Here is a 17,439-nt window from a genome sequence, read left to right as displayed (position 1 = left end):
ACTCTGTCCATAGGACAACAATCAGTCATATATTGCACAAATCTGGCCTTTATGGAAGAGTGGCAAGAATAAAGCCATTTCTTAAAGATATCTATAAAAAGTGTTGTTTAAAGTTTGCCACAAGCCACCTGGGAGACACACCAAACATGTGGAAGAAGGTGCTCTGGTCAGATGAAACCAAAATTGAACTTTTTGGCAACAATGCAAGATGTTATGTTTGGTGTAAAAGCAACACAGCTCATCACCCTGAACACACCATCCCCACTGTCAAACATGGTGGTGGCAGCATCATGGTTTGGGCCTGCTTTTCTTCAGCAGGGACAGGGAAGATGGTTAAAATTGATGGGAAGATGGATGGAGCCAAATACAGGACCATTCTGGAAGAAAACCTGATGAAGTCTGCAAAAGACCTGAGACTGGGACGGAGATTTGTCTTCCAACAAGACAATGATCCAAAACAAAAAGCAAAATCTACAATGGAATGGTTCAAAAATAAACATATCCAGGTGTTAGAATGGCCAAGTCAAAGTCCAGACCTGAATCCAATCGAGAATCTGTGGAAAGAACTGAAAATTGCTGTTCACAAATGCTCTCCATCCAACCTCACTGAGCTCGAGCTGTTTTGCAAGGAGGAATGGGGAAAAAATTCACTCTCTCGATGTGCAAAACTGATAGACATATCCCAAGCGACTTACAGCTGAAATCGCAGCAAAAGGTGTTAACTTAAGGGGGCTGAATAATTTTGCACGCCCAATTTTTCAGTTTTTGATTTGTTAAAAAAGTTTGAAATATCCAATAAATGTCGTTCCACTTCATGATTGTGTCCCACTTGTTGTTGATTCTTCTCAAAAAAATACAGTTTTATATCTTTATGTTTGAATCCTAAAATTTGGCAAAAGGTCGCAAAGTTCAAGGGGGCCGAATACTTTCGCAAGGCACTGTAAATAGACAATGAAAGCTTTTAGAATATTCAATGATTTAATTTCTCTAAAACAGGCTATAGGCTAAATGTGCACCACAAAGTTACAGTGAGGGGGAAAAAGTATTTGATCCCCTGCTGATTTTGTACGTTTGCCCACTGACAAAGAAATGATCAGTCTAATTTTAATGGTAGGTTTATTTGAAGTGAGAGACAGAATAACAACAACAAAATCCTGAAAAACACATGTCAAAAATGTTATAAATTGATTGCCATTTTAATGAGGGAAATAAGTATTTGACCCCCTCTGCAAAACATTACTTGGTGGCAAAACCCTTGTTGGCAATCACAGAGGTCAGACGTTTTTTTCCCTCACTGTAGCACACTAGACTAAGTTATTAGGGAGGAAAGGGACCAAATTATTAGGGTAAGGCACATGGGCTACTAACAGCTTACTACACAATGTACACTTACAGTGGGGCAAAAAAACGTATTTAGTCAGCCCCCAATTGTGCAAGTTCTCCCACTTAAAAAGATGAGGCCTGTAATTTCCATCATAGGTACACTTCAACTATGACAGACAAAATTTGATAAAAAAAAAAGAAAAATAATTTATTTGCAAATTATGGTGGAAAACCTGCGTTTTGCCTAACAGCTGGCGTAAACTAGCAGGTGGTAAATTGCCACGTGCCGTTTCGGCGTTCTGGCAGCATATAGCAGCACGTTCGATGGTGCATCAAGAATTCAGCAAGTTTGTATGAAGGTCTGGTTATCAAATAGGTAAAATGGGTTAATCCGTTCTCCATTTCATGAATGTATTCACAGGTAAAGGGGGTTAATCCGTTGTCCATTTCATGAATGTTTTCACAGGGAGAACGGATTAACCCCATTTACATTTCATGAATGTATTCACAAGTAAATGGGGTTAATCCGTTGTCCATTTCATGAATGTATTCACAGGTAAATGGGGTTAATCCGTTCTCCATTTCATGAATGTATTCACAGGTAAATGGGGTTAATCCGTTGTCCATTTCATTAATGTATTCACAGGTAAATGGGGTTAATCCGTTCTCCATTTCATGAATGTATTCACAGGTAAATGGGGTTAATCCGTTGTCCATTTCATGAATGTATTCACAGGTAAATGGGGTTAATCCGTTGTCCATTTCATGAATGTATTCACAGGTAAATAGTAACACTGCTCTAAACTACTCTGGTGACTAACTAACTTTGCTGCCCTGTTTCCAATCGTCCACATGGCTGTGAGAACCTATTCAAGTAAATACACTTAGAAAATGCTTTTAAAAACGATTAGCTAACTAGCTACAGTGCAGGCTAACTCAAATGAGCTGCTAAAGGAGCTAGCTATCTAGCCAACTTGAAATACTGTATAGATAGCTAGCTAAGTGAATGCAATTTTTTACCAGATACCTTACTTCATATTAGCTAGCTATCTTGATGTATTTGTCACTGTAAAAAAGCAAACTCAAAATACATTTGTAGGTAGCTAGCTAACAGCCATGGAGGAGAGCGAAAGGATAGCAGCACCAACTGTCAATGAGAGAGGAGGCTATTCTGGATAGGGCAGGTACTTTTGTGTAGTTCCTGTCCCTAGAAGTGATGACGAAGATAAAAGTAATGTAATATTCCGTGCGGTCTAATTTGAGTACAATGAAGTCAGTTTCTTGTGAGGTTTTCTGTCCTCAGATACAGAGAGCTGTGGTTCTCAGTCCTGGTCTTGGGGATGCAATCCACAATGACCTGGTGATGTAAAAGTCTAATAATTACATTATCTTCCATATTCCTACACATATAGTTGAAGTCGAAAGTTTACATAAACAAGTTGTAGTGACTCCAAACTAAGTGTTTCAACCACTCCACACATTTCTTGTTAACAAACTATAGTTTGTCAAGTCGGTTAGGACATCTTCTTTGTGCATGACACAAGTAATTTTTCCAATAATTGTTTACAGACAGATTATTTCACTTAGAATTCACTGTATCACAATTCCTGTGAGTCAGAAGTTTACATACACTAAGTTGACTGTGCCTTTAAACAGCTTGGAAAATTCCATAAAATTATATAATGGCTTTAGAAGCTTCTGATAGGCTAAACGACATAATTTGAGTCAATTGGAGGTGTACCTGTGAATGTATTTCAAGGCCTACCTTCGAACTCAGTGCCTCTTTGCTTGACATCATCGGAAAATCAAAAGAAATCAGCCAAGGAAAAAAATTTGTAGACCTCCACAAGTCTGGTTCATCCTTGGGAGCAATTTCCAAATGCCTGAAGGTACCACGCTCATCTGTACAAACAATAGTATGCAAATATAAACACAATGGGGACCACGCAGCCGTCATACCGCTCAGGAAGGAGATGCGTTCTGTCTCCTAGAGATGAACACACTGGTGAAAAAAGAGCAAATCAATCCCAGAACAACAGCAAAGGACCTTGTGAAGATGCTGGAGGAAACAGGTACTAAAGTATCTATATCCACAGTAAAACTAGTCCTATATCGACATAACCTGAAAGGCCACCCACAAAGGAAGAAGCCACTGCTTCAAAACAACCATAAAAAAACTGACTATAGTTTGCAACTGCACATGGAGACAAAGATCTTACTTTTTTGAGAAATGTCCTCTGGTCTGATGAAACAAAAATATAACTGTTTGGCCATAATGACCATTGTTATGTTTGGAGGAAAATGGGGGAGGCTTGCAAGCCGAAGAACACCATCCCAACCGTGAAGTACGTGGGTGGCAGCATCATCTTGTGAGGGTGCTTTGCTGCAGGAGGGACTGGTGTACTTCACAATATAGATGGCATCATGAGGGAGGAAAATGTGGATATATTGAAGTAACATCTCAAGACATCAGTCAGGAAGTTAAAGCTTGGTTGCAAATGGGTCTTCCAAATGGAGAATGACTCCAAGCATACTTCCAAAGTTGTGGCAAAATGGCTTAAGGACAACAAAGACAAGGTATTGGAGTGGCCATCACAAAGCCCTGAACTCAATCCCATAGAAAATATGTAGGCAGGACTGAAAAAGCGTGTGTGAGCAAGGAGGCCTACAAACCTGACTCAGTTACACCAGCTCTGTCAGGAGAATGGGACAAAATTCACCCAACTTATTGTGGGAAGCTTGTGGAAGACGTTTGACTCAAGTTTAAATTGTTTAAGGCAATGCTACCAATACTATTTGAGTGTATGTAAACTTCTGACCCACTGGGAATGTGATGAAAGAAATAAAAGCTGAAATAAATAATTCTCTCCTATTATTCTGACATTTCACATTCTTAAAATAAAGTGGTGATCCTAACTGACCTAAGACGGGGAATTGTTACTAGGATTAAATGTCAGGAATTGTGAAAAACTTAGTTTAAATGTATTTGGCTAAGGTGTATGTAAACTTCCGACTTCAACTGTACCTGGAGATTCCTTCAAAACTATTGCCTACAGTTGCTGTGGCACTGAAAGATTGGGTGACCAGGGACATCTGGGACTGCCTCCTGGGTTAATTCAGGCGTGTGAAGGCTACCTGTGTCCTGTATAACTTCCTGAGATGGACAAGAGGGGATCTGCAGCTCGTTGCTGTGTGCAGGATGTTTCAAGGATGGGGTCCAACAACGCAGCATGGGAGATCTTCAGCTCTTACTTCTTCAAAGAGGGTCAAAGAGCTGTTACCGTAGACTACAGTCATGGCCCAAAGTTTTGAGAATGACACAAATACACAAAATATACATTTTCACAAAAGTCTGCTGCCTCAGTTTGTATGATGGCAATTTGTATATATGTTATGAAGAGTGATCAGATGAATTGCAATTAATTGCAAAGTCCCTCTTTGCCAAGCAAATTAACTGAATCCCCCCAAAACATTTCCACTGCATTTCAGCCCTACCACAAAAAGGACCAGCTGACATCATGTCAGAGAATTCTCTCGTTAACACAGGTGTTTGTGTTGACGAGGATAAGGCTGGAGATCACTCTCATGCAGATTGAGTTCGAATAACAGACTGGAAGCTTTAAAAGGAGGGTGGTGCTTGGAATCATTGTTCTTCCTCTGTCAACCATGGTTACCTGCAAGGAAACACATGCCGTCATTGCTTTGCACACAAAGGGCTTCACAGGATATTGCTGCCAGTAAGATTGCACATAAATCAACCATTTATTGGATCATCAAGAACTTAAAGGAAAGCGGTTCAATTGTTGTGAAGAAGGCTTCAGGGCACCCAAGAAAGTCCAGCAAGCATCAGAACCGTCTCCTAAAGTTGATTCAGCTGCGGGATCGGGGCACCACCAGTACAGAGCTTGCTCAGGAATGGCTGTGCATCTGCACTAGATGTTGACCGATTTTGATTTTTCAACGCCGATACCGATTTATTGGAGGACCAAAAAAGACGATACAGATTAAACGGCAGATTTAAAAAAAAAGATCTCTCTCTGTATGTATGTATGTATGTATGTATGTATATATATATATATGTATGTATGTATGTATGTATGTATGTATGTGTATATATATATGTATATATATATATATATATGTATATGTGTATATATATGTATATGTATGTGTGTATATATGTATATGTGTGTATATATATATATATATATGTATGTATATATGTATATGTGTATATATATATATATATGTATGTATATATGTATATATGTATATGTGTATATATATATATATATATGTATGTATATATGTATATATGTATATGTATATATATGTATGTATATATGTATATGTATATGTATATATATATATGTATATATATATGTATGTATATATGTATATATGTATATGTATATATATATTTGTAATAATGACAATTACAACAATACTGAATGAACACCTGTTTGAACTTAATACATCAATAAAAACAATTTAGCCTCAAATAAATAATGAAACATGTTCAATTTGGTTTAAATAATGCAAAAACAAAGTGTTGGAGAAGAAAGTAAAAGTGCAATATGTCTATGTAAGAAAGCTAACGTTTCAGTTCCTTGCTCAGAACATGAGAACATATGAAAGCTGGTGGTTCCTTTTAAAATGAGTCTTCAATATTCCCATTTCCTCCTCGCTCCTCCCTGGGCTCGAACCAGGAACACAACGACAACAGCCACCCTCGAAGCAGCGTTACCCATGCAGAGCAAGCGGAACAACTACTCCAAGTCTCAGAGCGAGTGACGTTTTGAAACGCTATTAGCACGCGCTAACTAGCTAGCCATTTCACTTCGGTTACACCAGCCTAATCTCAGGAGTTGATAGGCTTGAAGTCATAAACAGCGCAATGCTTGACGCACAACGACGAGCTGCTGGCAAAACGCAACAAAGTACTGTTTGAATGAATGTTTACGCTCCTGCTTCTGCCTACCACCGCTCAGTCAGATACTTAGATACTTGTATGCTCAGTCAGCTTATACCCAACCCAAATATCTAGTAATATCATCAACCATGTGTAGTTAACTAGTGATTATGATTGATTGTTTTTTATAAGATAAGTTTAACGCTAGCTAGCAACTTACCTTGGCTTACTGCATTCGTGTAACAGGCAGTCTCCTTGTGGAGTGCAACGAGAGAGAGGCAGGTCGTTATTGCGTTGGACTAGTTAACTGTAAGGTTGCAAGATTGGATCCCCCGAGTGGACAAGGTGAAAATCTGTCATTCTGCCCCTGAATGAGGCAGTTAACCCACTGTTCCTAGGCAGTCATTGAATAAGAATTAAATAATGTGTTCTTAACTGACTTGCCTAGTTAAATAAAGATTAAATAAAGATTTCCAATTGTTATGAAAACTTGAAATCGGCCCTAATTAATCGGCCATTCCGATTAATCGGTCGACCTCTAATCTGCACGCACAGTGAGGCGAAGACTTTTGGAGGATGGCCTGGTGTCTAGAAGGGCAGCAAAGAAGCCACTTCTCTCCAGGAAAAACATCAGGGACAGACTGATATTCTGCAAAAGGTACAGGGATTGGACTGCTGAGGACTGGGGTAAAATAATTTTCTCTGATAAATCCCCTTTCCAATTGTTTTGGGGCATCCGGAAACAAGCTTGTCCGGAGAAGACAAGGTGAGCGCTACCATCAGTCCTGTGTCATGCCAAAAATAAAGCATCCTGAGACCATTCATGTGTGGGGTTGCTTCTCAGCCAAGGGAGTGGGCTCACTCACAATTTTGCCTAACACAGCCATGAATAAAGAATGGTACCAACATATCCTCCGAGAGCAACTTCTCCCAACCATCCAGGAACAGTTTGGTGATGAACAATGCCTTTTCCAGCATGATGGATCACCTTTCCTTTTACTTAGCTATGTCAACTGCAGTTATTCAATTCATAGTTTCTCTCCCTTTTGATTGCTACTTCTCAGGTGATGTGTAGGTAAGGGTGTGATGTCTGTACAAAAACAAAACAGGCTATTTAAGTCACCCATATTGCAAACATTTAGAACAATTCGACACATTATAACCCACACCTACAAACTCATGTATCAATCTGGTTGTTGGATTGTGTTGTGCAGTAAGCAGGCTCAGGTGTATAACTGTGGCTCCTTCCACCTTCAAAGAATAGGCAAGAGGGCCAACCATGGAGAATAGTGAGACACTTCATTATTTATATTTAAATAACCACGCTATATAGTTTGTCCTCATGTCTGCATGTTTTTTCAGCATTAATTACACACTTAGTATGGACACCAGGGGAGGCCACACACACAGATTCCTGTTGAACATTGTGTCTCTACCTTATTTTCTCAATAACAGTCTCTCCTTCACTTCATCCCTCTCTCCCCCTTCTCCCTAAATCCTCTAGGTTATATCAGCTGTGTTTGGTGAACCCGCATCTGAACTGGCTGACATTTTGAGGGCACAGCATGATCAGAGGTGAGAAGTCACATGGTGGGGTCAACAGGAAGTATTATTAAAGAGATGCTTTACATTGAAATACAGATAGAGATGCAGTAGTCCCAGAGTTAATGATCCAAGGTCAGTTTATATTATACAGGAAGTATTACTAAAGAGATGTAGTAGTCCCAGAGTTAATGATCCCAGGTCAGTTTATATTATACAGGAAGTATTATTAAAGAGATGTAGTAGTCCCAGAGTTAATGATCCCAGGTCAGTTTATATTATACAGGAAGTATTATTAAAGAGATGTAGTAGTCCCAGAGTTAATGATCCCAGGTCAGTTTATATTATACAGGAAGTATTATTAAAGAGATGTAGTAGTCCCAGAGTTAATGATCCCAGGTCAGTTTATATTATACAGGAAGTATTATTAAAGAGATGTAGTAGTCCCAGAGTTAATGATCCCAGGTCAGTTTATATTATACAGGAAGTATTATTAAAGAGATGTAGTAGTCCCAGAGTTAATGATCCCAGGTCAGTTTATATTATACAGGAAGTATTATTAAAGAGATGCAGTAGTCCCAGAGTTAATGATCCCAGGTCAGTTTATATTATACAGGAAGTATTATTAAAGAGATGTAGTAGTCCCAGAGTTAATGATCCCAGGTCAGTTTATATTATACAGGAAGTATTATTAAAGAGATGTAGTAGTCCCAGAGTTAATGATCCCAGGTCAGTTTATATTATACAGGAAGTATTATTAAAGAGATGTAGTAGTCCCAGAGTTAATGATCCCAGGTCAGTTTATATTATACAGGAAGTATTACTAAAGAGATGTAGTAGTCCCAGAGTTAATGATCCAAGGTCAGTTTTGCATTTCACCTCCTGATGATTATGATGACTGACCGTGTTAGAATAAAAAAACAAGACTTAATCATGTTCTCTCTCTATCCATCTGTCTCTCATCTGCAGGTATGTTTTCATGTTCTCTCTCTATCCATCTTTCTCTCATCTGCAGGTATGTTTTCATGTTCTCTCTCTATCCATCTGTCTCTCGTCTGCAGGTATGTTTTCATGCTCTCTCTCTCTCTATCCATCTGTCTCTCATCTGCAGGTATGTTTTCATGTTCTCTCTCTATCCATCTGTCTCTCGTCTGCAGGTATGTTTTCATGCTCTCTCTCTCTATCCATCTGTCTCTCATCTGCAGGTATGTTTTCATGCTCTCTCTCTCTATCCATCTGTCTCTCATCTGCAGGTATGTTTTCATGTTCTCTCTCTATCCATCTGTCTCTCATCTGCAGGTATGTTTTCATGTTCTCTCTCTCTCTCCATCTGTCTCTCATCTGCAGGTATGTTTTCATGTTCTCTCTCTCTCTCCATCTGTCTCTCGTCTGCAGGTATGTTTTGATGTGAGAGAGGAAGCCAGTCCCCGTCATTGCCACCTCACCCGCTCTTAAGATATCCTTCAGGCCGACTGGGAGCCCAAGGCTGGTTAGGAGACACCACTAGAGGCTCTATTAGGGTAGCACTGTGATTCATTAATCATTTGCTGCCTTCCCTGCTCCTTCGTTCTTACCTCTTTCCCTTTGTCTTTTACACCTCTTTCTTCCTATGTTTTTATCATGCACAACAGATGTGCATTGAAGTACAGATTGAACTTGTATTTATATAATATTATAATATTTATAATCCATGTATTATGTATTTATAACACCTGGAATAATGAACTTCTTTAAATAAAGCGTTTCACATTATCTACTGGTTGAAATTAAGTCTCTCATTTGACGAAATACTACACCTATCCTGTGTTTATCAGATCAACACAGATGAAGAGCATTAGATATTGAGATGAGCCGGTTTGAGTATTTACATGATGCATAGGAAGTGTAGTGTACTGTTATTTAAATTACATTTCTGTACATATGAATTGCAAATCAGCCTTTAACTCGTTGAATCACGTGTTCTAGTCTATTGCATAGTTACAATGTGTAACCTCGTCTTTCTGTCTTCTACACCTCTCTCCCCACCTCGTCTTTCTGTCTTCTACACCTCTCCCCACCTCGTCTTTCTGTCTTCTCCACCTCTCTCCCCACCTCGTCTTTCTGTCTTCTCCACCTCTCTCCCCACCTCGTCTTTCTGTCTTCTCCACCTCTCCCCACCTCGTCTTTCTGTCTTCTCCACCTCTCTCCCCACCTCGTCTTTCTGTCTTCTACACCTCTCTCCCCACCTCGTCTTTCTGTCTTCTCCACCTCTCTCCCCACCTCGTCTTTCTGTCTTCTCCACCTCTCTCCCCACCTCGTCTTTCTGTCTTCTACACCTCTCTCCCCACCTCGTCTTTCTGTCTTCTACACCTCTCTCCCCACCTCGTCTTTCTGTCTTCTACACCTCTCTCCCCACCTCGTCTTTCTGTCTTCTACACCTCTCTCCCCACCTCGTCTTTCTGTCTTCTACACCTCTCTCCCCACCTCGTCTTTCTGTCTTCTACACCTCTCTCCCCACCTCGTCTTTCTGTCTTCTCCACCTCTCTCCCCACCTCGTCTTTCTGTCTTCTCCACCTCTCTCCCCACCTCGTCTTTCTGTCTTCTACACCTCTCTCCCCACCTCGTCTTTCTTCCTAGTTTTTATAATGCACACCATATGTGCATTGAAGTACAGATTGAACGTGCATTTATAATAATATTACAATTATAATGCATTTATTATGTATTTATAACACCTGGATAATTAACTTCTTTCAATAAAGCATTTCACATTCTCCACGGGGTGAAATTAAGTATCTTATTGAAAATACTATCCTGTGTCCTCAGATTAATGCAGATGAAGGGAGTTAGATATGCATAGGTTTTTTTTTTTCTTTATATATGAATTACAAATTAATCATGTTTCTAGTCTATTGCATAGTTACAATGTGTAATCATGGATGTCCCAGGAGCAGGAGAGGTAAACACTGTTGAAGTGTATATCTGTAATACATACATGCAGTCACAGAATCATTCAAATAATGGAGTTTGATACACCTGGTATTGGATAAGACTGAAAAATAATCTCAGACATTCATACCTAAACTGCACCTTTATTTACCAAGGTAGAGTTACATGATCAGTGAATATATTCAATGTACAGGCCACAATGTGGGGATCTCATGCATGGTAATAACTACATGTGTATACATACGACTTTGCATCCTTGGCACAAAGTTATATTATATTCTACTCAATCCATAGGCCTCATTCATGTCATTCAGACTGTTTTGAAGTTGATACAACCGGCTATGATAGCTGAGGTTCTGAACTAATATTTATATCAAACGTTTTAGGGTCCCATACACAGATCGGCTACACATCCATAGGCATACAGGTATTTTAATCCACCACTGCAAGAAAATAGTTAGCTATGTTACTTCAACTGCATTGCATGGCAAATATCAGCAAGGCAAGCTTACAACATTGTACATTCAGCTAGCCAGCTAGCTTGCTAAATATGGATTTTTTTGTGAATCAACTGTATGACAAAAAAAAAAAAAAAAACATTGTTTGTCTACAGAATAACTAACATATTCCTGTCCACTGTACATGTTTTGCATGATTTGTTATGAAGTTATAATCACTTACATTTGCTTCCATCCTAGTATTTTTGTCAGCCAGCTTTGCTGAAGAAAGTCTCCAGCCTTGGGTTGCATCGCGTCACATTCATCACTGGAACCACTCGATTTGATTGGTCATCGCCCAGCGGTGGTTTGCATAAAGTTGGAAAATGTTGAATTTTTTTCACCGCTTCCCACACCACGTTCGCGCCGCCCAACGCAGATCAGCACGATCTGCGTCAGAAATAGGACTGATTTCTATTTTAGCCCTTGGCAACGCAGAAGCGCGTTGGCGCGCGCGCAATAATTGACTAACATGGATTTTTAAATGTATTTTGCGACGCTTGCGTGTCCGGTCTGGTCAGCATGTTACCACTCTAACGCGTCCTAGGTGTCCAACTAACTAACGTACCAAGCTGCTGGACTACTCTGGATGTGAAAATGAACGGTGTGTCTTTAAGGCGCCCTACTGCCCTGTAGATAGATGTGTGTTGCTGTGGCAGAGAAACTGACGCCCGGGACCCTGTAGTCCACGTTATTATTCCATCCTGAACCGGCGAGGAAACTGGCGGCGTTGCGTTCGTAGGAGATACAGCCGTCAATCAAAAACAAACGTCCCAAACTATTGCAACTCTGTCACGGTGAGTGTTAAAATATCTCATCTTGACTCACGTGGCGTTACTGGATGAATCGGTGTTGTGCGTACGAGGAAACGGTTTAGGTGTTCTAGGTAGGCGTTTTAGCCCCTAGGAAAGCGACGCGTAAAACGACTAGTAGAAGGTATGCTAGGCTACTTACCGTAAGTGCAGTGTCATTAACGAAATGACTATAACTTGTGGTTTTCACAATGGTCTTCTCCTCTTTCCATTGTGAAAAATGAAAGGGCAAGGCAAATGCTACTCTAATATTCTCTCACTTGGGGCACATAGATCTTCTATTAACTGCCCGGGCTGCTTCAGTGTATTTGTAGTAAGAGAAACACACAAAAAACAACAACATATCACAGCGGAGACATTTTTATTCATTACATCAAATGGGAGCCTACATTATTGTCAATATGTTGTAACCAAACAGGATTTCATAACAATACGGTTTGTTATTGATTTGATATAACTTTTTTTTTTTTTATCTTGACGTAATTGCCTATAAAGGTTGTCACTTTTGGTGTCTTGTCATAGAGAATGTAAATCCTCTGCATTATTCACAGCAGAAGCTGACTGTTCTGTGTGTATATGCAGTGATGGGGGGAAAAGTACCCAATTGTCATACTGGAGTAAAAGTAAAGATATCCTTAATAGAAAAATGACTCAAGTAAAAGTCACCCAGTAAAATACTACTTAAGTAAAAGTCTAAAAGTATTTGGTTTTAAATATACTTAAGTATCAAAAGTAAAAGTATAAATCATTTCAAATGTATTATATTGAGCAAACCAGACGGCATGATTTACTCAGTTGATTTTATTGATGGATAGGTAGGGGCAAACTCCAACACTCAGATATCATTTAGAAATGAAGCGTTTGTGTTTAGTGAGTCCTCCAGATCAGAAGCATTAGGTATGACCAGGGATCTTCTCTGTTTAGTGAGTCCTCCAGATCAGAAGCATTAGGGATGACCAGGGATCTTCTCTGTTTAGTGAGTCCTCCAGATCAGAAGCATTAGGTATGACCAGGGATCTTCTCTGTTTAGTGAGTCCTCCAGATCCTCCAGATCAGAGGCAGTAGGGATGACCAGGGATGTTCTCTTGATGTGTATCATTTGGACCATTTTCTTGTCAACATGTAATGAGTACATTTGGGATGTCGGGGAAAATGTATTTTCTACATTATTTTCTTTAGGAATGTAGTGAAGTATCTATCAGATTTGTATCCCCCCACACATCACACACCTCCCACTAACACTATTCTGTCTTGTGTGTAGAGTCAGGTGGACAGACACACGTTGCGTTGCTGTGTGTTGAGCCGACCATCAGAATGAGGCCTGGTCAGCTGTGTGTTCTGGTCCCAGCTTCCACTACCCTCCTCTTCCTCCTGGTCCTGTCAGGACCTTCTCAGACCAGCGCCTGTAACAAGGCCCTCTGCGCCTCCGACGTCAGCAAGTGCCTCATACAGGTGTGTGTGTGTGTGTGTGTGTGTGTCATATCTTGGTGATGTGTAGAAGAGGGTAATGTGAACACTTGTGATGTCATCAATCCAGCCAATTTTTTTTTTTTTAACAGACTCCAAACCAAACTCTATCTTTGCATTACAACCGTGTGTGTGTGACTGTGTCTTGTATATTTGTATCCTATTATTGGATTTTCACTTTTCCCTCCACTAGTTTGTTCATGTGGTTTATCCAGTTGCATTATGTGCCTTTACAACATACAGTGGTAAGGAAAAAGTATAAAAGACTCCCCCCTGGTGGCCGGACCCGGTGTTGGAAAGCCAGGATCTGCCACCAAGCTCTAGAGTTCCACCGGGGTTGAAAGACCCTGAGTAAACAGTGGGAAGAGAAAGGTATGTGAACCTTTTACAATTACCTGGATTTCTACATAAATTGGTCATAAAATGTTATCTGATCTTTATCTAAGTCACAACAACAGACAAACACAGTCTGCTTTAAACTAATAACATAAACAATTATACGTTCTCGTGTCTTTAATGAACACACCGTGTAAACATTCACAGTGCAGGGGGGGGGAAAGTATGTGAACACTTGGATTTAATAACTGGTTGAACCTCCTTTGGCAGCAATAACCTCAACCAAATGTTTTCTGTAGTTGTGGATCAGACCTCCACAACGGTCAGGAGGAATTTTGGACCATTCCTCTTTACAAAACTGTTTCAGTTCAGCAATATTCTTGGTATAATAATATTCTTGGTATGTCTGGTGTGAACCGCTCCCTTGAGGTCCCTTGAGGTCAGGACTGACTGGGCCACCCCAGAAGGCATATTTTCTTCTGTTGAAGCCATTCTGTTGTTGATTTACTTCTGTGTTTTTGGGTTGTTGTCCTGTTGCGTCACCCAACTTCTGTTGAGCTTCAATTGGCGGACAGATAGCCTTACATTCTCCTGAAAAATTTGGGAACTTGGGCATTCATTTTTTTGTCAACGATAGCAAGCTGTCCAGGCCCTGAGACAGCAAAGCAGCCCTAAACCATGATGCTCCCTCCACCAGACTTTACAGTTGGGATGAGGTTTTGATGTTGGTGTGCTGTGCCTTTTTTTTTCTCCACACATAGTGTTGTGTGTTCCTTCCAAACAACTCAACTTTAGTTTCATCTGTCCACAGAATATTTTTCCAGTAGCGCTGTGGAACATCCAGGTGCTCCTTTGCAAACTTCAGACGTGCAGCAATGTTTTTTTTGGACAGCAGTGGCTTCTTCCGTGGTGGCTTCTTCCGTGGTGGCTTCTTCCGTGGTGGCTTCTTCCGTGGTGGCTTCTTCCGTGGTGTCGTCCCATGAACACCATTCTTGTTTCATGTTCTACGTTTTGTAGACTTGTCAACAGAGATGTTAACATGTTCCAGAGATTTCTGTAAGTCTTTAGCTGACACTCTAGGATTCTTCTGAACCTCATTGAGAATTCTGCGCTTTTGATCTTGCAGTCATCTTTGCAGAACGGCCACTCCTAGGGAGAGTAGCAACCGTGCTGATATTTCTCCATTTATAGACAATTTGTCTTACCGTGGACTGACTTTTAGAGATACTTTTGTAACCCTTTCCAGCTTTATGTAGGGCAACAACTTTTAATCTCAGGTCTTCTGAGATCTCTTTTGTTCGAGGCATGGTTCACATCAGGCAACGCTTCTTGTGAATAGCAAACTCAAAGTTTGTGAGTGTTCTTTATGGGACATAATTTCCAATCTCGTCTCATTGATTCCAGGTTAGCTGACTCCTGACTCCAATTAGCTTTTGGAGAAGTCATTAGCCTAGGGGGTTCACATACTTTTTCCAACCTACAATGTGAATGTTTAAATTATGTATTCAATATAGAAAAGAAAAATACAATAATTTGTGTGTTGTTAGTTTAAGCAGACTGTGTTTGTCTATCGTTGTGACTTAGATGAAGATCAGATCAAATGTTATGTCATATTTATGCAGAAATCCAGGTAATTCCTGAGGGTTCACACACCTTTTCCTTGCCACTGTAATTCTATACATTATTCTGTACCATTAAAAACAACAGCTATTCACTCTTAGAAAATAAGCTGCTATCTATAATCTAAAAGGGTTCTTCGACTTTCTCCATAGGATAACCATTTTAAAGAACCCTTTTTGGTTCCAGGTAGAACCCTTTATGGTTCCAGGTAGAACCCTTTATGGTTCCAGGTACAGGTAGAACCCTTTATGGTTCCAGGTAGAAGCCTTTCCGGTTCCAGGTAGAAGCCTTTCCACAGAGGGTTCTACATTTACAATATAGCTGGCTAGCCTAACTACAACTCTTAAAAAATGTTTATAAACTATAAACAGTGATAATTAGCATACATTTGCATGAAACTTCATGGATTTCTAGTTTCCTTTTTTAAATTATATTTTAACCAAATGTAAAAGGTTCCTGTTTTGATAAATGTAATAGTGGGTTAGGTCTGCTCTATATTAGCTAATAGCAGACCTAGTTTCCTCCCTGTTTCACACCTGGTAGTGTGGTGGATGGGACGACCAGCTCTCTGTAACCTAGAGGACAACCAGTGGGTCCGTCTCCTCTATACCGTGTTTCACACCTGGTAGTGTGGTGGATGGGACTACCAGCACTCTGTAACCTAGAGGGCAACCAGTGGGTCTGTCTCCTCTATACCGTGTTTCACACCTGGTAGTGTGGTGGATGGGACTACCAGCTCTCTGTAACCTAGAGGGTAACCAGTGGGTCTGTCTCCTCTATACCGTGTTTCACACCTGGTAGTGTGGTGGATGGGACTACCAGCTCTCTGTAACCTAGAGGGCAACCAGTGGGTCTGTCTCCTCTATACCGTGCTTCTTGTAGGATGAGAATGCCTGTGTTTTTATTTGGTGAAGTCTGGGTTCCTGCTCCTTAGGCCAAATCCAGATGAACTCTCTCTCTCTGTCTCTGTCAATTCAAAGGGCTTTATTGGCATGGGAAATATGGTTCCATTTCCAAAGCAAGTGAAATAGATAATAAACAAAAGTGAAATAAACAATATAAAATGAACAGTAAACATTACTCACACATTTCAAAGGTCATAGTGTGTCTATACAGTGTTGTAACGACATGCAAATAGTGAAAGTACAAAAGGGAAAATAAACATAAATATGGGTTGTATTTACAATGGTGTTTGTTCTTCACTGGTTGCCCTTTTTTCTTGTGGCAACAGGTCACACATCTTGCTGCTGTGATGTCACACTGGTATGTAAATCCAGTTGATATGGGAGTTTCTCAAAATTTGATTTGTTTTCAAATTCTTTGTGGGAAATATGTCTCTCTAATATGGTCATACAGTTTGGCAGAAGGTTAGGAAGTGCAGCTCAGTTTCCTCCTCATTTTGTGGACATTGGGCACACAATCCGGGCTCTCAAGAGAAGACAGTGTGCTTATGGTGACCTCTTTCTCTACCTCTCTCTCTAGCATCACATCTTTCCATGCATGACACCTGTCTGTAGCCACTGGATATTCCGTGTGTTCTGAGTAGAGCCTCTGAGTATTTATAGACTTGCTGCTTTGAACTCTCAGACGCTTGTTAACTTGTCCGTGAAAGCAACAGTCTCTCCTAGTGATTTAATGGGCTAGTGACACATCCACAACAACCAGAGTCATTGGTCTGAACTCCCCGGACAGGAAGGAGGATGAGTTGTGAGGCTGTTCTAGGCTTTAGGCCGGCAGTGGCGGTTCTGGGGGGGAGGCAAGTGCCCCTGTGACAACAATTTTGGACCCCCTTGTGGCCCCCCGAAATGTGGAGTATGAAATAATTTTTACATAACTCATTTTTGCTATCGTTCTTTTATTAGACAGTGGCAACGATGATGTTTATGAACTTTGGTCTTTGTGCCTGCTAATGCCTGCAATGCAGTGAAGAAAACGATATGACGACAATAACGTCTAATGTAACTGGCCCCTCTAACAGTTCAACTGGCCCCAGCTTCGCCCC

The 17,439-nt window shown here is 40.4% G+C and overlaps 1 protein-coding gene across 3 annotated transcripts in view; it reads left to right on the top strand.

Annotated features, from left to right (window-relative positions):
- The first annotated feature begins 11,502 nt into the window (after nucleotides 1-11,502).
- Nucleotides 11,503-17,439, top strand: part of LOC110509148 (twisted gastrulation protein homolog 1-A) — a 91,481-nt gene continuing 85,544 nt past the window's right edge. The window contains exons 1-2 of one of the 3 annotated variants that reach the window (XM_036966758.2): nucleotides 11,503-11,999; nucleotides 13,276-13,466. In XM_036966758.2, the coding sequence (XP_036822653.1) occupies nucleotides 13,329-13,466 (138 nt within the window). In that variant the 5' untranslated portion in view covers nucleotides 11,503-11,999; nucleotides 13,276-13,328. Of the gene's footprint in view, nucleotides 12,139-13,275; nucleotides 13,467-17,439 lie in introns of all 3 variants that reach the window. The other 2 variants (XM_036966759.2, XM_090224748.1) reach the window with 2 other exon arrangements.

This window comes from Oncorhynchus mykiss, chromosome 28, assembly GCF_057628025.1.
Source record: "Oncorhynchus mykiss isolate SJ-2025 chromosome 28, ASM5762802v1, whole genome shotgun sequence".
Lineage (NCBI taxonomy): Eukaryota > Metazoa > Chordata > Actinopteri > Salmoniformes > Salmonidae > Oncorhynchus > Oncorhynchus mykiss.
This window is presented reverse-complemented; position numbering and strand designations above follow the sequence as displayed.